Below are 24,097 nucleotides of genomic sequence, written 5' to 3'. Positions count from 1 at the left end.
ATTGAAACTGTTTCTGATGGAGCAGTGGATTCGTGCCAAAGTTGAACATTTATGAGGGAAACCATGTTTATTTATAACAAGATTTCAGAGCAATTATTCGTGTTGCCATCCAGTAAAACTAATCCCAAAGACACACTCAAGAGTCCTGGGAACGTACAGAAGCCGTTGAAAATCTCTCTGTGGATATTGTACCTAAAATGATGTATTTTGAGCAGTGACTTTCTGGAATATTGGGTTCTGTTCGGTGGAACCAGATATACAACAATTCCTTGTTCAGAGATCATGAGGATCTATTGTTTACCATTTTTAGTCTGCAATACCTTTTCGCTGATGTGGGAACAACCTTCAGCGTGGGATTTGTAGCCCTGGTCACGTGTCAAAACGGCGTGATGTACACAGCTAAGAACCACTTGAGACAGATTTGTTATTTTTGTAGAGAAATGTATTTTATTTTTACTCGTTGAACACAACATGGACAAAACGATGTAAAAAGACAAATGTGAGCAGGTTTAACAATTGATGGTAAACGGTGATAATGGGGATTGGACATCACGTGGACTGAACTCGATTTGACCTATTTTCGTATAGTTCTTCGATGACTTTCCAATAATATTTCTGGATCTCTTTTCGACGAAGTTTAAAGGCAGCAGTGACAAGACCCGTGTCTGGAAGCCATTCTTCAGTGCACAATTTTATGTTCCTGGGCGTCTCCACCCTTGTTAGGCCACCTGTCGGGAAAATAGAAAAATATCAAAATAATACTCGAAAATTTTATATATATTTTTGAAAAATATATATCTATCAGCGATTTATTACCTCTAACACAGTCACTGGCCAAAAATTAAACCTTTATTTAATATCCAGTAGGACCACCTTTTGCTCGAATTACATCCCATAAAGGTCGTAGCATGGATTAGATTAATTGTATGACAGAGTATCGGTCCAGATTTGACCATTCTTCCATCAGGATTTTGTATTTTACCAGAAAGCCGAATTTGAAAGAACAGGGAGTTAGAAGACAAAGCTGAGGGCATCCGTCTATGGCCAAATAAGGTGGAAATACTACACAAGGTAACGAATCAGTCCACCTAAACATGCGTCTCGTAATCTGTGGTCTTTTTTGTGTCGAATACTGAAATTTAAACCCAAGTGGAAGCAGATTTAATTAATAACGGTTTTCTTGGAGATCCAAAAAAAATCAAGAGAAACGAAAACGGGATTTTCAGCAATGAAAGAATCTAGACAGGATGTGTTTCTTCAAAGGGGGGGGCTGCTTCTTAGGACGTCATAAAATAGACAATACCTAAACCTTTCTTTTAATTGCAGTATGGAAACTTTAAGGGAACAAGCTTGAGACATCTTAAAACGTTTAAATTATAATTAACGTGCAGATCAAATATACTGGAACATAATAATTACGTTTTTTGCAGTGTTTTCTTAATTCTTCCAAGACAGCTTCGATGACGGTTTCATCTGTACATAGTTGATTGAATGACATGTCTCCTTTACCCATTTCTTTTGCCAGAGAGTGTAAATGGTAGCTGTTGGGGGTGATTAAAGCTATCAAGTGATTGTGGTACCCGTTGCCGTAAACACAAACGTTGTCTACCAGAGGGCAAGTCTTTATCTCGGCTTCGACTTTGCCCAGAGCAATATATTCTCCCATCTGGAGCTTAACCAGATCTTTCTTGCGATCTGAAAACAATAAAAAATTAAATTGATTATATTAAACTTTAAAACGGAACTTCATTTTTAGTGGTTAAATTTGCCATGTGTATAATTCTTAAATATGCAAAGGCCCTACCTATAATCTTGAAAGTCCCATCCGGGTAGAGTTCTCCAATATCTCCACTGTAGAACCATCGGATGCCGTTCTCGACGATTATTGTTTCAGCGGTGAGGACATCATTCTTGTAGTAACCCTCGGTGATGCAGTCACCACCAATGACTACTTCTCCACGAGGGTGTGGTTTGTCAGTTACAGAATAGCCACCTACCAGTAAACAAAACCCATGAGTTCTTTTTGCAAACACTTACACTTATGATAAATGTTAATTTAAGTTTAGACAATTAGTCTCAATTTCGTTTGAGTCATCTTCAAAGGTTGATGGAAGCAGGTCAGCCCAGAAGTGCCAAACTGTTAAAATCGGTGTTCATTTTCCAATACAATTCACAGAACCAGTGACAAACTATCGGTCTTTCATCGATATTTTCTGTCACAGATTCTAACTGAATCCAAGTCAATGTGATAAAGTAGCGGTTATGGGGAGTAGTAAAGATATCACGAAGTTTCAAAAAGGAATGACCTTGGGAGCTCGTGCATCGGGTGTTTCCATATCGTAAACGGCGTGTAATGTCAGTTGCCAATGGCCTCCACTGTGGTTAAGGTGTGCAAAGAATGGTGTCAAACCACCTCCCGCCGACAGAACTGTAAAGGATTATACAAGGTGGATGTTCCTGGTGAGCGCAGGGTCCAGCGCGTTGTACAGCCTCAATGGCAGGTCCCTGTGTGACAGTTGTTGTCTTTGCAATACAATATCGCGAATGCAAGAACAATATCTGAAATGACGATGCCTGCACACTCAAACGAATGGAGTTCGACAGAAAGACATCCTCTCCTCACCACTGATCATCGTCAACAACACGCTGGTTGGACACTGGAGGGCTGCAAACAAATGTGCTGGTCGGTGAGTCCAATACCTGGTACAATACACCAACGGACGCCTTTTGTGTGTGGCACAAGCAAACAGGAGTCCATGGATCCATCGTGCATGGTGCCCACAGTCTTGGCAAGTGGTAGTGATTGCTTAATATGGAGCACGTTTTGCTCCAACAACTAGAACTCCTAGTGTGTATGGACGACCGTTTCACTGGTAAGGTCTTCCTGCAGCTATTAGGAGACCACTGTACCCTGCAAGGTTGCATTTTTTTCTCGATGGAAATGCAATCTTTTCTAAGACGATAATGCCCCTTGTCATCGCACCTGCACTGTGTACAGTAGTTGGAGTGGTGAAGATATCAGCCATCTTGATTCACCTCCAAATTCATCCGAGCCCAATCGAATTGAACGCCTGTGAGATGTTTTGGGACTGTAGTGGGTAGTACGGACACGCAACCCTCATCTATTCCGACACTGTGAAAAGCCTTGCAAGCAGCATGACTGCAGATAGACATCTTTAGTGGAGTCAATGCCTAAGAAAACAGCGGCTATTTTCATTGCGAACAGTCGCTCAACGATATTAGCAAGGTGGTCATAATTCAGTGATCACTCTTTGTATTTATTTTTGGCTGAAGCAGAAAAAATCCTGTACCTTCTTCAATTGTGCCCGCTGATACTAATACAGGCAACAAAGTTGTACTAACAAGTAACCCTTTTTAGGGAGGGACAGCACTTTGTCTAGAAATAACTTCACAATAGTGTAAAAAAAATTGCTTATGATGATCTGTGTCTTCTTACGATTTGAAGGAATTACTCTGGCCAAAAGTGGTAAAATATATACTGCTGATGTAGTCTGAGAGAACAAGTGCTGTGCAGTAAGTAGAGTAGCTGGAAGGAGCTTTCAGAATACATTATTCAACAATATTAGGAGTGCCAAAATGATTAATTAAGTAATCTTATATACCAAAAGAAACGTTATCAGTAATTTGTCCATTCCTTCTAATAATTTGTTTAATCTTATAAATTTATGGACTATCTTAATAAACCAGCGAATACGTTTATGAATTAAGAATTTCATTTTACCTTCTTCCCAGTTTACTAATCGAACGTGGCATCCAATCAGTGGTGCTCCAACTCTACCCGTGGATCGGTCCTCAACTGAAAATAAATAAATAAAATATTCACTACAAAATTTCAATGATAAAATAAGCAAATGTAAAATAAATGACCATGCCATCAATCTTCAAAGATTGCCGGGGTTCAAATACCTCTGATTGTATATATTTTTATCCTACAATATTGGGCAGACTCAGTCTAAATCAGAAATAATAATTGATGTGGCTTTAAAATGGTAATAATTCTTTTTGGAAAACTGAATCATAAGGATTTATAAAAGCAAAAATAATTGGTAATGAATGCGGAATGTATACGGCAACTTACCAGACATTGCTGTAGCACAACCAGCGGTTTCAGTGAGTCCGTATCCTTGTATAAGATCAACATCAAGGCAGACCCTTATGAAGTCCTGAGTATCGGGAGACAAGGGTGCTCCACCGCATATCATATATCGTAACTTTCCGCCCAGAGCTTCTTGGTAGGTGTTGAAAAATATTCTGCAATGAGTTCGAAAAATAAACCTCAGGTGGGAAGTCAATAAAAAGGGCATTATTTTAGATGACTTGGCTTTCAAATCAATTTTCACTCACCGATTGAGAATTGGAGTGTGAAATCCTAATTTCCACCAGAATCGCTTATATCGTACAGCATATCTAAGGAAATGTTGGTTGAATATCCCTCCAACTGTGGTTAGAATCAGCTTCTGTATGCGGTCCAGCATCAACTGTTTAAAAAGCGGTTACATAATGGTTTGTGAAATTATGAAAATTGGAGACAAAACTTGAGTGAATTCATTTATGAATTGGGTATTTTTCTATATTGAGATGACAATATAATCAAATGAACTTACTGGGACAGATGCCATCATGGTTGGTTGTAGGAGAGTCATGTCACCCGCGCAGCCCTTCTTTATCCCTGGAGACTACATAAAGAAACATACTTGTTTTTTTTTTTTTTAATAGATATACTTTATACATTCATTAACATATTGTTTCTGTTAAAATGTACAGGGTTTCGATATAATACAGTAAACATATTTAAGATCAAAAAGTAATTTCAAAATACATAAAATACACACTCATGAACCAAAGCATCATGACCACTGTGTCATCACGAGTGGCCGCAGCCCACAGCACCTAAAGAGTGACATCACCGACTGGAGAAGCACGTGGACGTGTTATTGTAAAGTGACTCCTGGAAGATCAGTCCATCTCGTGTCTCTGTGAAGAACAGAAGACCTTTGTGTATGAAGAACAGTGTAAATCGCAATTTACGCCTAATATCCATCATGAACGAGACTTCTGGAATGCATTTTTTAGTTACTAAACGTTGATGATGTCTCCCATCTTGTTTGCCCATGTTGGCAAGCTCCTTTCATCATATACTCCTCTTTATTAATGTCTTTCTTCTGTGCCTTAGAGTGATTTTCCTAAGGAACAATTCCTTGGGACTCCAAGCTTTCTGCTGCTGCAAAAGTCTTTTTAAGCTATTTCTTCTGCTCCTCATTGAAAATACCCCCACCGCCAGACTATCTTTGGGACTATCTCGGCATTTTTGGGACCAACTTTTGCCCTTCCGTGTATTCAGATGGCACTGGACCTCTTTAAACAAGACAACGCCTCGTGTCACAAGGTCGACATTGTGCAGGAATGGTTCGAGGATCATGTCCAACTATCTCGTGTGTTCTCATGGGCACCAAATTCCCTCGACATCAAGCCTATCGAAGATTTGTGGGAGGCGGTGGAACTCAGCATTCGCCAGTCCACGCCAGTGCGTCGCTCCTTTGCTGATCTCGTGGAGTGGATGCCATGCCAGGTACAAAAGCGACTGTCCCTCCGAAAGGCAGCCCAACACACTGTTAGGTAGATGGTCATAATGTTTTCGCTCATGAGTGTAAGTGCCCAACAGATGCGATTTTTTCATCTTAGAAGATGTAGTGAAGAAACTTACTTTGTCTGTTAACGTTAATGGGGATGAGTATCCTATTGGAACGCCTATAATAAGCACCAGGCTTTCTGAAAAATTCACAATAAGCAAGGAGATAAATATAATATTATTTTTACTACACCAAGAAACAAAATAATAACTGATTATTAAATTTTAGGCATTTAGAATTGTAAATACACAAACAGAAGAAAGATCGTGTTACAGTTTTCTCGGAAAGTAATTGAACTAGGGAAAGAGCTGCTTTTTGAAGATTCTTGTTTTAGAATTTGTGCAGGGACTTAGTCGTATCATATTTTCGTGAAATTTTTCACAACTCCAAAATATTGTAAATAAATTTGTTCACTGGCATCACCCTAAGAGCTGTGTGACCTAAAATAAATCCAAAAGAATCTCTTACAAAGGGCCAAGGTTGTACAAAAATATCATTCCAATAAGTTGAAGGAGTCAATAAACAGATCGCCCATGTGTAAGTACATAAATCACCCTGGAACGAAAAGAATACAGACCGTTTATTGATTACAAATGTCCAGTTTTGATATTGAAGACCTAAGTTTCATCAATTCTTCGTTAGGGATAATAAATCTGGTCCAGAGTGAAGAATTAGGGTCAGCTCAATCAACTCAAAGTTTAATTTGTTGTATATGAATTTACATCTTGCGATTTCCTTTCGAAAAAACTTCGGGTGTTGTGACTCTCGCTGTATTCAGTATTCGTGAAAATAGGACAGAGATCAAATTGAACTTACCTGCTAGTAATTCCAGAACATGGGCAAGAGGAAGGTAAGCAACGTACATATCTTCTCCTTCACTATAACAACAACAAAAAATAATTAATTTTCCCACGTGCTTCAAAAATACTGATTTGGGTTGTTTAATATTTGTCCCGAGGCTGTGTGTGCCATCTTGGTATTTGCCTTCAAATTCGTTTTGTTCAGAGATCTGCTTGTTGAAAGTTCAGCTCGAGGTTCAATGGATTTTTCATCCAGTAAACCTTTCATCAAATATTTACAAACATAACAAACTAATGCCTCAGTACAAAATAGTAAACAGCTCACGGACAAATTCTCATGTATATAACTTAATATGTATATTCGGAACGCATACTTACTGCACTTTTGGAACAATTCCCATGACCCCATTAAAAGTGGTGAACAGGTTCCTATGTGTCAGAATAACCCCTGAAATTAGAATAAATTATAGTTTAGCATCGCAATGAATTGGATACAGATTTTTCTATTATTAAGTTAAAATGACTTATCTATTAACCAGCCTATCAGTGAAGGGTGGTGATAATTCATGATTCATAATCCGGAGCAAGTTTTGTTTGCAAGAACTAGGGCCGCTGGTGAATTTTCCAGTTCCTAGGAGACCGTGTACGCCCTATCATGTGGAAATTTTCCCGGATAGAAAGGGGATCTTCCAAAACGATAATGCGCCTGGTCATCTGGCTTGCATTGTGCACAAGCAGTTCGAAGAACACAGTGAAGATATCACCCATCTTGATTAATCTCCAAATTCGCCTAACCACAATCCAGTTGAACACCTGCGGATGTTTTGGAATTGGAAATGAGGGGTATGGACACGCAGCCATCATCTGCTGTTATCCGTGCGAACGGTGACCCAACACGGTATTAGGTAGGTGGTCATAAATCAGTGATCACTCATTGCATAACAAACATTATATAGGGTGACCAGATTTTCAAGGAGACAGTGAGAAAAATAAAGTTATCTATGCTGCAGGACAGCTCATGGGGTTTTGTCCGAATATATAGAAACTTTGCTAGCAGGGATTAGCAGGGGATTATCCCTTTGATTTTAAGGAATGTATAAAAGGCCTGGGTTGGAATTCCATCTGGACGGGATGAACGTTTTATCAACCTTTTCATAACGTGGCCATTTTAGTCGGTCTCAGTCAAGGTTGAATGATTATTTCATATTTTAAAACTGCAATTCTTGGTTTAGCAAAACACACAAACCGACAGAGAAAGCATACAATTTACAGACGTAATGTACACGGGTAGACGAGGTACTTCTCACTCTAATATGATAATTTTAATACCATCAGTCACCAGTGCCTAAAAATTCAGAGGACCCAAAAGTTGGCTTGGTATAGTTAAATACTAGGGTGGTCTTGCTTAAATATCTCGCTGGTATGGGTAGAATTTGTAATTTCGCTTCTGCAGGTTGGCTTTTAAATATTTTTACATGTACAAACAAAAAATTTATTAGTTTTTTTGTTTGTACAAGCAAATTCATAAACATATTACTAAAAATTATTCGAAAATTTAAAAAATACGATGGTTTCTGTATCTTGACAGTTGCTGGTGAAAAAGCATCAGCTGATTATGAAGCGGCAGAAGCATAATTAACTGAAGAGGCAGAGTTGCCTGCACAACAGGTGTATAATTCTGATGAGACTTCTTTATATTGGAGGTATATGCCGAGAAAAACCAGATGAATAAGCACCCAATGAGTGTAGGGAATCCAAAGATAGGTTAATGCTAGTATGTGCAAATTCTGCAGGATCACATAAAACCTGATGTTTGTTATTAGCAAAAACAAACATCTAGGAGCTTTCAAAGGAGTTAGTCTTCCCAATTATTTACAAGACAAACAAACGAACATGGATAACCAAAGAAATCTTCCTTGAACCATTTTGTTCTAGAGGTTAAGGCACATTGTATGTCTGCTAGGCTTCCCAGTAACAGGCAAGATAATGCTAATTCTTGATAATTGTTCAGCATCCCACACCCTGCTGCAGGGACACTTTGAAACACAGTTGACCTTCTAGTAACAGCATCAATATTCTTTGATGAAGAACCTGAACCCTGCTATCAACTTGTGGTATGTCTAATTAATTACATCTTCCTCAATCAGTCAAGATATTTCGGAAGCTAGCCCCTCTGATGGTAATGATACCATATAATTGATGTGAATCAACTTTGGAGATATTCATTTTTGAAGCAGAATGATGGAAAAAAGATTGTCTATGGTTTTCTCTGAGAGCTCATTTTTGTAGACGACTACACGAAAATTCCAAAAATATTTCTTCTTTACTAACAGTTGTATAAGTTTATACCTGGAAAGCCTATCAGGTCAGAAATGTTCAATAAACCGTGAATACAATCATTAATCGTATTTAGCAGTCACGCGAGCTTGAACCACGGTTCAATCAAAGAGCGCGTGTTCCATTGCACTCTCGCTGCTGATCACTCGATAGCCGAGTGATAAGATGCGAGAGTGAAATAGGACACTCCTTAAAGATTTTGGGATAAAAAAAAAAACAACCTTGAAGGTTTTAAAGAAAAAATCAATTCCTGACTTGAAGATTGTTTCTTTTTTCCCAGCAACTGAAATGATCCTGTTAATTAATTCACACCGTACTTGAATATGAAATACCAGAAATACTAGCCTTTAGGAATTCCTGTGGATCCACTGGTATACATAATAATTGCCACGTCTTTGTCTGTTGTTGTACTTTCTGAAAAAAACGTGAAGTAAATTATATTTTAAATATTAAAAGATTAATGAGAACTTAATACACATGCATTGCATGAATCACGTACGCATATAACTCATGCGCTTTACGTACATTATAATATCTAAATAAATTTACGAGGGCGGTCGATAAGTATTTGCCCTCACCTAGAAATATTTCAGTTAGGGATCTGAAATGGCTGAAAATTTTATCTTTGTACGTACCTACCTTCTGGAGATACACATTTCTCACATCTGTGGATAAGCTCTTTCGGGTCTCTTGAATAGAACTCCTCACTTTGAGCAAGAAACCATCAGCCTGAAACGTGGGGCTTCGTAGCGCCTCTTCAACTTGATAGCATCTCTTAACTTTAATTCTGCAGTACTCCCCAGTAATGTTTGTTGGCAGAAAATTGAACCTTGACATTTTTGGGACTGGTAAAAATTGGTTTCCAATTCCTGCTCCGATTCGGCAGATGCTCTTTTATTTTTTCCTCTTGAATCCGAATTTGACATGGCTTCTGTTAGATCCCAGGACACATTAGGATCAGGAGAAATGAATTAGGTGATACCAGAGAAAATCAGCCATTCTCCTGAATAGCCATTTCCTTCCGGTCCCCTATACAGACTACAGACAAATAATAAGCGCCAAATTATACTCCCAATGGTAAGATTCTTGGCATGGACAGGCCACAAATAAACTACACCAAATTAAGCCTATAATTATACAATGGCAGTCAGGTGTACGCAGTGTCCTGAGAGCGGAACTTGTTCTTGCTGGGCTCCGCATAGGTTACAGTCATCTAACACACTCGTTTTTGCTGAGGGCTGACGACCCACCTTTTTGTGAGAACATCGAAACTATTTTAACCATTTAAGATTTTTTTATTGAATGTCCTTGATGTAAACTGCAATCCATATGTTTAGGGATTACAGTTTACATTTAAAAATATGGATTACAGTTTATATCAATCAGATTTTAGATGACAGAGACAATGTCTTGCATTTTTAACTTTCTAGTCTATTAATCTGTACACAAAGGTTTAAATTTACATTTTTATATATTTACTATTATATTTCATTTTTTATGTTTAGATTAAATTTTATATTTATATAATAAATTAATATTTTGTATATTTTTATATTTTGCATTTATATTTTGCTATTTAACCTTTTTTTTTGCCATATTACTCTTTCTTATCTTACGTCATCATATTATCTGCGAATGTATTAGAGCGCCCTCAGTCGAGTAAAGTTAGCATTATTATTAATCATAAATTAAAAAAATGCGAAATTATTGTTTTTTATTAAATAATGCATAGTATTTACAGTGTACTAAATAAACCGTATATTACGTAGTTATTTACAGTGTAAATTTATGAATAATCCAATATAGTTATTTTATTTATCAATTAAAAACATTAATAATAAAAAGTTAACAATAATTAAATTAATTAATTTGATATATTTATTTTTATATTATAATTATTCTATCAATTTTTCTTTACATATCTGTTATTTATATATTGATTATATATATTTATTTGGCTAATGTTAAATAAATCGTTATTAATTAACTGAGTAATAATGAATTAAAGCAATACCAACTTACCTATTTCAGGATTCTCATCGGTTCTCAACATATGTGAATAAGAAATGATTTGTACGTTATTCGTGTCAACTGGTTCTGGTGGATTGTGATCCTCCATGTATATGATACAAGTCACACAAGGAATCCTAGACAGAACGGTCTGTAAAGTAATAATAAAATATTAAACGGAACTCGATTTGAATATATAGATATGAGAGTGTAGTACCATTATATAACACTAGATGGCAGCATATGATTCCTTTCGCAAGCTTTTAAAAATTCAAATTTGACAACAAATTGTATTTGCAGAGCTGTAAAGAACTATTAGAAAGTTCCTAAAACTTTCTTATCTCTTAAACTTAAAAGAGAAGGAAGCTAGAAAACATCTGTGTATAAAAATAATTATTTTATGTTTATGTAGGTATTTTGTTAATAATTTATTATTTTATTAAATTAATAGTGTAGGGTTCATTATTACAACTACCTTATAGTGTTTAATTACTATAATTAACTTATCAAAACTTAATAATATTTATTTTTTTTTATAATATGTAAACGGACTCCTTTGTATGAGTAAATTTGCAATTATTATACACGTTTAACACATATTCATAGTTTCGATATTAAAGTACAGATGGCGCCACTACCACCAAGTATTTGTCTTAGCCAATGAAATTCTTAAAGCTCCAAAAATTTTTGAAATTAAAGAACTTTACCGTTAATTTTGGCATCAAGCTCTGAGATGTGACCACGTGAGTGACACCGGTTTCATTAATGGCATGAATGATCCCTTCTTGTCCAAGGGTTGCGTACAAAGTAACAACTGGAAGAAAATAAAGAGAAATGGTTGATCCAAAAATCATTAAGAAATTATTCAGCCATAACTGAACACAAGAGGTAATTATAGATAAAAAACATTTCTCTTTAATGGTATATCAACAAGATGACTTACTTGGAATGTTCATCCTAAAACAGGCTTGAGCCACAATCATCCACTCCATCCTGGTTTCGGCAAATATACAAAGAGGGACATTTTTTCCTTTCGCGCCAAGACTATCCAAACCTCGGCTTACCTTGTCCACTTCTTCATCAATTTCGTTGTAAGTAAACCACTTATACTCGCCTAATTCAAGCTGCAATGATAGAACATTGGCCATTAGAATTCATTACTGTTTCAACTGGAAAATATGTCCATCCTAAAAAAAATGAGATACTTCTCAAAGGGTGTTTATTCTTTTGAGAACGTAGTGTAGGTTTTATCGTTAATGATAATCTGCACTTGTCGAATGCTAAAGATTCAATTAAAAACATTTTAATTAAATATTTGGACTTAACTGTCCAAAATGTTTTTTTAATTGGTTAGGATTGAAATTTCTGTGTTGATTATTTGATTGGGTAATCATAAATAACCAGTTTACTAAATGTGATATCTTTACCTTCTTTTGAGGGCCGGAACGACCTTCGACCATCTCTTCTCGAATTACTTCGCGTACTCCGAAACATTTTCGATTTCCATACAACTTCACACCTCTTTTGAACAGGGCACTCATCGTGTTAATGCCTTCTAGCTGATGATCGATAATTCCATGAGTTCTCACCAGTGGACTGGATGGATCATTTGGATCTATGGGCCGGGCCTAAGAAAAAGAAGCAAATGTGCCAGTTTTAATGAAAACAAAAATTATTAATTTTAAAGTTTTCTAATCCATTTTTTTCCCGATTTTGATTTCATATTTTTCGATTTTTTTGAATTATTTGCTTTTTTACTTCTATCTTTTTTCTGTTTTTTGAAATAATTCAGTTTTTTTCGGAAGTTTCTCTGACCCGAAGGAGTCGCCATCGTTTGATATGTAAACATGACTGAGTAAACTCCAGTAAACATTTATCTAATCCTTAGAAGTGTTTATTGCATGAAGTAGTAGCTTATCCATTATCTTGTGTGACATTCATTTCTAAAATTACTAGTTGAACTTCGAAGGATTGTAGGCGTTATCAGGCGCCCGAACTACTTCGTCTAGGCACGTGCATTATCATAATCAAACTTCCGTGTGACTATTTCACAACGAACATTGTTGTGGTGCAATATTATGGAGTTCGTGGACAGATGCAAGCAAGGTCATCGTAAAAGGTACCAGAAATAAAGGGATTTAACCTTTCGAGCCAGTTCCATGATGTTTGTTTGTATAAATTATTACCACAAAAGAACACACAAAATTATCACCACAATTTATACTGAAGAATGGACAAATTTGCTACGTTTCCCTATATATCCTCACGGCTATCACAGAGGACATAATCATTGTCCTTCTCACACCGGATGAAAAATGTCCTAGTTCGGAACCGGGTTTTTCATCCGGATGCAATATAATGCCGCCTCATATTGCTTCTTTGGAACTTAACACACACAGCAACGAAAGTAATTTGAGTTCAATGACTTATAAGAAGATACAGAAAATTCCATCTGAGTGACTGAATCCTGGTAGAATTTATTTTTAGTGCAATTATGAAAGGGAGAAAATTATTTCAAAATACTTTTTATTCATCTATATTAACGAAAATTGGTTTGTGCGTTTTAACTTACCCATTTGATGTTCCTCCAGAATCGCCATGGCCTTTGTAAAATGAGGTATACTGGCAAGCTAATAATGTCATAAAAAAAAACTACCACTTGGATAAGGGTTATCCTAATCGATGCTCCGACACCGGACATCTGAAAAAAGAAATTAGTCACGAAGTCATCTAAGTGTAATAAGACAATCAAAGAGATATTTTATGTAAGGAAAAACAAATTGCAAAAACTTTGAGCCAATAATCCCATCAAGATTAACAACCAAACTATGTAATTCTCATGTGCGTAATTCTCCAGTGAGACAAAGACATTCTTTTTCTGAAGAACTTCTAACAAGAATTAGTTAGAAGAATTAGTACTTTCTTCAAACTCATTGGATCTGTTCTCAATATTTCAAGGGCTACAAGGGGTACCTCAAATTTCCGTTATGCTGCTTGCTTTCGAATGGGTTTCTGTTGAATAAGGACTATCGAATGTTATTGTAAAATGGAGGGACATGGGGAAACTCTAAATGCGAAAAAATGTTATCACTATTTCAAAAAATAATAAAACATATGAGCTAAATTAAACACCTAACCATGAAATATTCAAGCCATAATTATCTAAGTAAACAGAGAATGGTTTACTGGAAAAATTTAAGTTTCAACACGAATTTGAACACTTACTGTGGACAGGTTTTCCAAAGCTATCAAATTCACACAGTTGACTGGAACTTAGTAACAGATACTTCGTGAAAAATCCCAATAAAATTGGAGGGTGCCAAAACAAAACCCCATAAGCAAAGTTCAGAGTGAAACTCTTTCTTTGTGATTAGGATGGGGACCTATCTGTAGCTTCCTTTCAGAGATAGAATAGGGACAAAGGTCGTTCTACAAGTACTAGCGAACTCACGGTCAAGTAGGTGATTTTGTGTTTTGCATATCCCACAGCAGACATCGTCTACACTTTCCTCACGGGCAAACTCCACTAGGTCAAGTTGCAGTCCTCCCCTCTTAACCCGGCGTTGCTCGCCTCCCTGATCATAACAAACACACTCGTCCTGCATCTGATATGTGCCCAGGTTTAATTTTTATTTCGGGAAAAGTGTGACCTTTGACTAAGGGATGGCAGTCCCTTTTTAAATGTATTTTTTTTAATGAAAAAGAAAAATGGATATTTAAAATATTTCAAAATGAAATAAACCCTCGTTTTCAAATTTATAAAGCTGTTATACGAGAGAACTTTCAAAACTGCGCACGCGCACATATTGCTGCTTATTATTACGTTACTAAAGCAACTAATTCTTCAACCGCATTCGCACCACTTCTGCCTCTCCATGGCAGATTGGATAAAAATCTCCCAGGATCAAAACGAGCCACCATGGACACTCCTTTCCACCATTAGATCCTTCATGCTCAAGAATTGAGTCATTTCGAGCGGACCACGACTATAGTTCTTCTAAAAGTCTTTCTGGTGATAATTTGCTCAAACTGTGGACAAGTTATTACCCTTCTTCACCGAGAAATACCTGGAATCTGTTGCTGGATCACCAAAAATGTGAAATGTCTCCAATCCGAATCAATCTCTTTATTGAAACAGCCAACTCAAACTGAGCCGCTCCTAAAGATAACAACTTTTGGTGGGCCATCCATATCCATTACCACCCACTCCACAATACCTTTAATTCATCTGACGGTGTCATCACAGATTAGGACCTACTTATAGTCGCTGAAGAGGCACTTAATGACCAAAAAGTAATCGGTGATTCACGACTAAAAAAAGATGGAAATCTCACTTCAACTAGCTCCATTTAAAATTTTCAGCAATCAAGATTTACCATCCACATTAAAATCTGGATATCGAAACTGTCGCATTCTGCCTTATATTCGGAATCCTATTCGTGGTTTTAAATGGCCATTGCCAGCAGACATGTACAGGTGATGCCATTTATCCTTTATGGTACCAAGGACAAGCATTGTTCAGTCTCAACTTTTGTTTGTTCCAACTACAAGAGAAGACACTACGCATTTTATAAATCATGCGAAATGTGGTTGTTGTTTGTTGGATTTATTGGTGCAAGGCCATAATGCACCTTTTACAATCTTATTTGGTACATGACTGTCATATTAAAAAAGAGAATTCAGATAAGATGATATTTGTTTATTCTCAAGAAGGTTAAAACGTCATTAATATCTTGTCGGTCTCCGAGGATCTGCTGTAAGGTAAGTCTATTAGAGGAATATAGATGTGAAGAGAAAGCTCTTTGTCGTTCTGTCATGTATAATGGGCATTCAATGATTAAATGGTTTACTGTGAGTTGAGTTTGACAGTTGCTGCATAGTGGAGGGTCATCCTGAGTGAGTAAATAACTGAGTTAGGTGGGTATGTCCTATTCGCAATCCTAGGAACCATGTCAACCTGATATTAATTATTTTTCTAATATTTTTCCTATACAACTAATTAAAGCTATCGGTCAGTAATTTGCTGGATCTGAATGGTCCTTTCCTGGTTTTGGGAAATCTAATACAATAGAATGACACCAGCTGGTAGGGCAGTAATCTTCATCAAAGATTCTATTATACAGTTTTAGAAGAGCAGAATGGGATTCTTCGCTTAAATGATATATCATGGCATAGTAAACTCCATCAGGACCAGCAGCACTATTATTGGATCTTGCATTGTACGATTCTATTGGACTTTTTGCACCTTAATTAAATGTAAGAATGACTGTAAGAAAGAACCCTATCTTTCTTAATAATTATCCTTTCGGCATTTATCCCATTTTGATCACTTAATTCCTGAACTATCTCTTCCTCGGATACCTTAAGGAGATCCCACTCTGCTATTACTCCTTAAGAGAAGTTTGTGGTGGCATGCGGGGTAACCTTTTTGGGAATTTCATCAAAAGTCGATGTTTTTAAGTCTTTCCGAGTGCTTGTTTTCGCTCATCTTCACTAGAAGGTCTCCAGATTTTAATCTACGAATCATTTTTGGAAGGCCCACCACATTTTCAAGACATGGGGAGAGGTTACGCAAAGGATTATCACTTAAAGAATTCAGTATCAGAAAAAGAGGAGCCGGGGTTTCTGTTCTTTCTTTTTTCTGACGTTTTGCATTACATGCATTTAAGTCATCTCTGTTTCAGAGATCTGGATCGTGAGATCCGTATGTGACATGTTTATTTATGTCCATCTTTGCACCTTTTAGCCCTGGGGTAGAGATTTTATTCTTCAAGGTTATCGGCTCCAATTGTCACCGCAAGTATCTCTGAAGGATTTTACAAAATAGATGTATAAACAATATAGGAACTCAGAAGAAGGAGGAGGAGGAGTTATTGTTGTTAATTGCAACATATTACTTCAATTATCTTCAAAGACACCGACACATGACTCATACGTAATGGTCCCTTCATTGGAACTCAAAGAATCTAGTGGAAAATGTTACAAAAACGTTGCCTAAGTTTTGGAGATGAAGATAACGTAATCTAAGTGAATGGTGGTTGCGTGAAATACGTGATTACTCAGCAATATTCACTGTTTTTTGTTTCACTATCACAGCATACATGCGTAAAGCTCCTATTGTCTTCATCATGTCCGTTCGCATGTATTAACTCGACTCCCATTGGATGGATTTTCATTTAATAAAATTTCGAATCAACAGAAATCCGTAAATTGGTTTCTTACATGTCATAAAGTCCATCCGTATACTGTATATCGTAGATGAAGCACAAGATATTATGTACTGGAGGAATAAATGCGCAATATGCGCAGAAACATTGTTTTCGTTCATCGCATAAAATTTTGCTCCTTGCTTATTTTCTGTTATCAGTTTACTAAATATTTAAAATCACAAATTGCTGGCTTATTATATTATACAGAAACGTTAAATAGTTCGATTTTTATTAAAATCGAGGAATAAATAAGTAAATTGCGGTACGAAAGCGTTGACAGCGTACTATGATTTTTAAAATGTATTCATGATTATAAAGCTGTTGATTACAAAGTATTGCAAAACGTGAAGTGAATATTATGGGATGAGGTACATACAGTGAAGTAAAAAATTATTAGTTAATACACGTTAACTAAATTTTTCGCTATTAACAAAGTTATCACAGCTGGTAATAACTCAAGGAAGGGGCCCTGTCCCTTTCTAATATTTTCTTTCTTTTTCTCTAGCAATTTTGAACGAAGAGATGAAATGATTATATTGTAATGGTGTTCGCATTCGGTAAAAGACATTCCATCAACTTTGTTCATTAAATGGACGCTCATTAAGTTTCCTTCTTATCATCTCCTTCAATTTTAAAGTTTAAAAATTCTTTTCTTTATAATTCAAGTGATGGGGGGAGTGGGGGTTCCTTCTGTCCAAAACGCTGTATTAAGTAGTCAAATGAAACAAAGTCCTGTTCATTTCCCATGAGAACATCGACACGAGGCTGGCATCACGCAATATTCGATTAAAGACCCAAAGGAGTCAATTCGTTCGGTACCTCGCAGCTTAGTTACGTCACCGGTTACTAGGCAACGCAGTGGTAAATCTCCGCGGTTCATTAGCATCCCATATCTGATCTTATCGATTGTTTGGAGCGATTACTTAAGATGCAAGTCATCGCACGGATGGTATTTTTGTCTCAAGAGACTGCGCGATGTTTATAACCCCAACAGATCCGTGGACTGGAACGTTACCTGAACCTTTGAACTCCTCTTGCTCAATTTGGAATCATTGAACTTAGTATCAAAGTGAAAGGCATTAACAACATTTTTACATCAACACCACAAGATCAGTGGATGTTATCGCTCGTGCGTGTTTATGTTCCCGGTTTATATATATGTAGTATAAATGGCAGACCTCGGTGACCTTGATGGAATTCATTCTTGGGGTTGAGTTGACGTGTTGATTGAATGTAACTACCAGTGTTAATATTTGGGTTGATAGCGCATTGCACATGATGCATGAACCTCTTGGTTTTATATTATTTCGGGTGTGAGACATGTCACTTTATGGCTCCAGTGCATTCCATCCCATATCATTCGACTTGAATCCGTTGGTGGATTACATAATTGGTCACTGGAAGAGATAAAAACAGACACGAATGTATGTAATGTTTGTAAGAGATATCTGTAGATATCTGGACGGACTTGGAACAGGTGCTGATAACGAAAACATCACCCCACTTTGTAGTGGCTTTATTTTTCCGCCAGGTAGCAGCGTACACCCTAATACAAACGCAAGACACACCTTCCCTGGAGAAATTTCGATAGAACTTTTGACACTCACACACGTGGAAAGTGGTGACGCAACGCAGGATCGACCTTATTTTGTTTGGTTTGTCCTTGAATATTCTGGGTTAACTCTTAGGACATTAAAGCCAAACGATTGTAAAGTGTCGTCTGTTCAAAGGTTGAGTTATCTGTTGGAGACGAGAATAAACAAAAGAGGAAACAAAAAAGCCGTGAATTAGGGTTGAATGTGAAAGCATCTGCAATTCTGCCCAGACACGATAGGAGGGAGTATATGATGAGAGCCTTGTCGATCAATTCGGCCCTGGAAAGATTGTGCAAGGCTCAAGGGGTAGAATTTTTTTCAGCCTGGACTGTACTTGTTAACAGGAGAGACTGCTTCTACAGGGATGGAATACACTTAAATAGAAAAGTGCAAGAATATTTGCTGATGCTATCGAGGCAGTGTTAGGTGGGTCGGAAAACTGCTAGCTTGGGGGGAGGGATACAAGGACTAATAGATTAATAGTAGCCACTGGCAGAGGTGAAAGTGGTTCTTGCACTGCTTCTATTGGAATGAGCAGCAGCCTGGAAAATAAGATTCAGGATATTTCAGAGACTGCTGGGAACCATTGGGGTACAAATAAACACATGAGTTGTGTTGGGGTAGCTAAGAAAAGGAACAGGTGCATGTATACTTGCGTGTACACCAATGCTAGGAGTTTAGTAAATAAAGTGGATGAATTTGAGGTGTTGGTCAAAACAACAAAGGCAGATATTGTGGGGATTTCAGAGACGTGGTGTCACACAGATATAAGGAATGCAGAACTGGAATTTGGGGAGTACAACGTCTACAGAAAGGATAGACTGGACAGGAAGGGAGGAGGGGTTATGCTATTAGTTAAGAAACACACAAAATCCAAGGAAGTAAAGCCAGTCGACATTGCTGGACAGTGCAGTGTCGAGTCAGTTTGGTGTGACATAAGCATTGGGAGTTCAAAATTGAGAGTAGGAGTGTGCGATAGGCCTAATGACTCTGATGAGTATAATAAGGAACTGTACAGGGAAATAGAGTGGGCCAGTAAATCAGAGAGTCTTATAATGGAGAATTTCAATTTCCCAGATATTGACTGGAATTTGGGGGCTGGTCACTCACACACTAGCAAGGCTTTTGTGGATTTATTGGATGATTGTTTTCTACATCAGCATGTTCGGGAGGCAACTAGAGGGAGTAATACTCTTGATTTGATTATCAGCAGTGATTCTTCATGCATTAAGAATCTGCAGATAAATGAACCACTAGGTGGCAGTGATCACAGTGTGCTGAAGTGGGATTTACTGAAAGAGGTAACTACCATTAGGGGTAAAGGGAAGGGTTATTGCTTCCGTAAAGGCGACTACGATGGACTGAGACAGTATTTAAATTCTATACAGTGGGACCAACTGATGATGTTACCAACAGCAAATTCAAAATGGGAAGCATTCAAAGAACTTATCTTGGAAGCTACTAGGCTTTACATACCAACTAAGAAATATTGTTCAAGGTTTAGGCCAAAATGGATGTCAGATGAACTAATGAGGCATATGGCAGAGAAGAAAAATGCATGGGATACTTACAAATTAACACATGACACAGAAGCCTATGATAGATACAAGTTGATATGCAACCAAGTTACAAAGGAGGTTAGGCAGGCGAAGGCAGATTACGAGAAATCCTTGGCAAGGGATGCAAAGAAAAACAGCAAAGAGTTCTTTACTTATGTAAACTCTAGAAGGAAGGGGATGAATCAGATTGGTCCACTTGATATTGATGGGTCAACTGTTGATGATCCTGCTCAGGTAGCTAACAAACTAAATGAATATTTTGCATCTACATTCACACATGAGGAGTTATTCAGGAAGGAGAATGATGTAGGTAAAGTAAACATTGGCAGTGAGCTACATGCTTTTGTAATAAATGAGAGGAAATTGAAGGGGAAATTGTTGAAGATAAACATAAAAAAGGCACCCGGGGTGGATGGGATCTATCCAGTTATGTTAAAGGAAGCAACAAAGAAAGTAACCAAACCCTTAGCCATAATTATGAGAACTTCATTGGACTCAGGGGAGGTACCCATAGACTGCAAATGTGCAAATGTGACCCCAATTCACAAAGGAGGATCAAAGGCTGACACAAGTAATTATTGGCCTGTGAGTTTAACTTCTTTTCCAGGATAATTAATGGAGGCACTGGTTAAAGAAGCACTGCAGGATCATCTAGACAAGACTTCAGTTATAGCTCGGACACAGCATGCTTTTGTTGATTGGACACTATGGTAAAAAAGGTAAAGTGCAGCCATTATCAACCCACTGCAGGATGGAAGCCTCCTCAACAATTCATGCTGAGGGAAATGGACCATAATCTGCCACGCTGGTCCAGTGCGGGTTGGCAGATCGACCGTATTCAGCAGTCAGGGGCTTGAACCCCGGCCTACTCAAACAGCCTGTGCTACTGTACTCCCGCTCCTGACCACTCGGCTACGGAGGCTTGGACACTATGATGCAGTCACAAAAGAACTGGATGCAGAGAATAACTTTGATATTATATACTTGGATCTTAGAAAGGCTTTTGATACTGTTGCACATGGAAGACTGCTGCACAAATTGGAGCTGTGTGGCATTGAAGGCAAATTGCTGCTATGGATAAAGGGGTGGTTGAGGGGGAGAAGACAGAGAGGTGGTAATCAATGAACACTGCTCATCGACTAATGTTATTAGTGGAGTCCCTCAGGGTTCAGTATTGGGTCCATTGTTTTCTGTATTCATAAATGATATTGATGATGTTATATCAAGCTTAATGTCCAAGTTTGCAGATGATACGAAGGTTGGCAGGGTTGTCAAGGACACTACTGACACTATGCTGCTGCAACAGGATCTCGAAAGGTTGGGCAGATGGGCTGAGAGGTGGCAAATGAAGTTTAACATTGACAAATGTAAAGTACTACATATGGGAAACAGTAACCCCAGATCAACGTATCAACTCTGTGGTACTACGCTGACAGTGGTAGAGAATGAAAAGGACCTAGGGGTAATTGTGCAGGCAGATATGAAGTTGTCTGACAGTGCAGACGGGCTGCAAGAGTAGCTCATGGTGTATTGTCAATGATATACAAGAATTTTTCTAGCAGGGATAAGGAGGTGATTATTCCCTTGTATAAGGCAATGGTTAGGCCACATCTTGAGTACTGTATACAGGTCTGGAGGCCTCATTTCAAGAAGGATGTAGAGCTGCTGGAACGAGTACAGAGAAGGGCAACAAGATTAGTGATTGGAACAAAGGGGTGCTCTTACGAGAAAGGCTTAAGTTTTGCAAATTACAGTGTCTGGAGACTAGGCACCAGCGAGGTGATCTGATAGAGGTGTATAAAGCCTTGAATGGTTTGAGCATGCTCAATGCTGATGGGATTCTTCCTCTTGCTCAGAATAATCACCTGAGAGGGCATAAATTCAAATTGAGGAAAGACAGATGTAGGATAGACGTGAGGAAATTTGCCTTTAGCCAGCGGGTGGTTGGTTGGTGGAACAGACTTCCATCCCTTGTCGTGGGAGTTGATAGTCTAAATAAGTTTAAGGCTCAGCTGGACAGGTATTTCGAACGAACAGAGGGATGAAGTGGAAGTGGTTATTTTTTATTTATTTATTTATTTTTATTTTTTATTTTTTTTTTTTGGCTGATGCTGCATAAGCTTGCTTTCTTGCATCAAATGCCTCTACTAATCCTAATGTTAATTTGGACAAATGGTAGGCGAGAGTCCTACATATTAAATAAAGCTTTCTAGTCTTTTGACCAGATAGTTAACCAAAGAAGTATTTCAATATTGTATTTGCTGATGGTGGACAGTTTATCATGTACTGGGGTATGCCTAATAACTTAGGGGAAAAGACTTAAGGTAGCAATTAGTATAATCGAGCAGATTTAGATGCACCATCAAAAGCATTAGCTAAACTTACAATCGTAGCATCCAGAGACAGAACCAATATTTGATATTGTGGACTTTGCTGGTAGTCGTATGCCCAGTTCTAAGTCACTTCCTTTCGTCTGTTTCATCAGAAGCTAGAAGGCTACAGCTGTGGATCTTACTTTATGTGGTAAAGTTTATTGTTGGTGTTACTTTTCCAGATGCGGCCAGTTATCCTAACAAGCTTTGCGACAATAGATTTATAGTCGGTCTAAGGAACCTGATGACGTTGTGTGAGAGTGGACTGAGAGCGTTTAGCTGCAAGGTCATCACTTTCATTTCCTGGAATGCCAGAGAGATCCAGCAATTGACTGTACTTTGCTGCTCAAGGGATCTGTTTCCATTGCGTAAATTCAAGTCCTCTTGACGAGTTATGAGATGGAGAAGGAGACGTAGAAGACAAAACTAACTCTGTCACATATTTGTTGGCAATGAAGGAGCTTTTAGATGAGTACTCGAATTCAGGGAGAAAGATTGGTTGAGTACTCGAATGCAGAGAGATCTTTCTTGTTACAACGAAGATTGGTTTTTAGTGATCTTCATTAATCTAGAGATCAACTGTAACTTCTTTTTGGAAGAAGGTGGATGATGGCTTCAGGAATCTACAGTCCTCAACTTCCGGATTTTAAATTTCTGGTGTGTAGATCAAAGCTATTCATCCTTCTAGGAGTAAACTGATATGCATATTTTAAGTTTAAATAAATAAAATTTATCATAATTCATTTATTCGAAAATTGCTCAAGTTTATGAATTCCCCGGAACCAGTTAGCGTTATAGTATAGTGGACGAACCCCTATACACTCACGGACGTTGCAAATCTCGAATCTGTGACATCGACCACAGCTTGTAAAAATAACGAGGGCCGGTATTTCTGAAGAGATAAAAATTAAGAGGGAATTAAATGCAATTTCATCGAGGCAGATGAATCGAGAAACATCAAGGACAGTGCTGACAGCATGCAAATATTCATTTCTCTCAATAGTATTTGTGTTCTACTGTGGTCCATGGAAAAACCAATGTTGGACGACCGTTTGAATGTTCTTTTCCGGTTTTTCATCCCTCCTTTCAAAACAGACAAACGAACCACGGAATACAGTCAATTTAAGTACGCGTTATTCCAAACATCCCAAGAAACCCTTTTTAACTGCATTTCCCTAATTTGTAGGTCTGTTTGATGATCATTGCCAAATATTTTAGGCAAATATCTCGCATAATTGCTGAATTATGGTTCATTTATAAATTTATGGTTCTTTTTGGTCCACACTTTGACGTATAAATTAAGAAAAGAAAAGAATAAATGAAGGACCTTATAATGGCATCCGGCTCTCTAATTAGATAACCAAATGTATTAATGTATAGATAGAAACAAACAAACAGAGAGAGAGATTTAATCAGCACGCTTAATTAATAATTGAAACAAATTTTCATTACCTTTGGTAGAGTTCAGGAGTTCGAAGAGAGCTGACACCTACGCAAAATACACTTTGATTTTAAGCATTTACTAACATTTTCATACAGTTCAGGCTGAATACGAGAAGGATCA

The 24,097-nt window shown here is 37.6% G+C and overlaps 1 protein-coding gene and 1 long non-coding RNA gene across 2 annotated transcripts; both read right to left on the bottom strand.

Moving 5' to 3' along the window:
• Nucleotides 1–508: 508 nt before the first annotated feature.
• LOC150091960 (long-chain-fatty-acid--CoA ligase 4-like) lies at nt 509–12,339 on the bottom strand. The gene is made up of 15 exons (XM_090370471.1): nt 12,226–12,339; nt 11,742–11,922; nt 11,506–11,612; nt 10,811–10,949; nt 9,134–9,202; nt 6,833–6,899; nt 6,468–6,529; nt 5,726–5,790; nt 4,626–4,697; nt 4,366–4,499; nt 4,100–4,272; nt 3,743–3,817; nt 1,805–1,993; nt 1,420–1,695; nt 509–728 (listed from the first exon to the last, which is right to left on the bottom strand). The coding sequence occupies exons 1-15, from the start codon at nt 12,337–12,339 to the stop codon at nt 550–552; spliced, it is 1,902 nt and encodes a 633-aa protein (XP_090226597.1). The 3' UTR covers nt 509–549.
• Nucleotides 12,340–24,097, bottom strand: LOC150091959 (uncharacterized). The gene is made up of 3 exons (XR_016547696.1): nt 23,986–24,097; nt 13,371–13,499; nt 12,340–12,426 (listed from the first exon to the last, which is right to left on the bottom strand). It is a non-coding gene; the product is annotated as an uncharacterized LOC150091959 (long non-coding RNA).

This window comes from Mastigoproctus giganteus, chromosome 1 (assembly GCF_048544385.1).
Source record: "Mastigoproctus giganteus isolate SK-2022 chromosome 1, ASM4854438v1, whole genome shotgun sequence".
Taxonomy (NCBI): domain Eukaryota; kingdom Metazoa; phylum Arthropoda; class Arachnida; order Uropygi; family Thelyphonidae; genus Mastigoproctus; species Mastigoproctus giganteus.
This window is presented reverse-complemented; position numbering and strand designations above follow the sequence as displayed.

Coding starts and splice junctions, on each gene's coding strand:
- LOC150091960 (XM_090370471.1), bottom strand. CDS start 12,339: ATGAGTGCCCTGTTCAAAAGAGGTGTGAAGTTGTATGGAAATCGAAAA. Junction 6,530..6,832: donor ATGGGAATTGTTCCAAAAGT/GCAGTAAGTATG, acceptor TTGTTGTTATAG/TGAAGGAGAAGATATGTACG. Junction 5,791..6,467: donor TGTTCTGGAATTACTAGCAG/GTAAGTTCAATT, acceptor TGAATTTTTCAG/AAAGCCTGGTGCTTATTATA.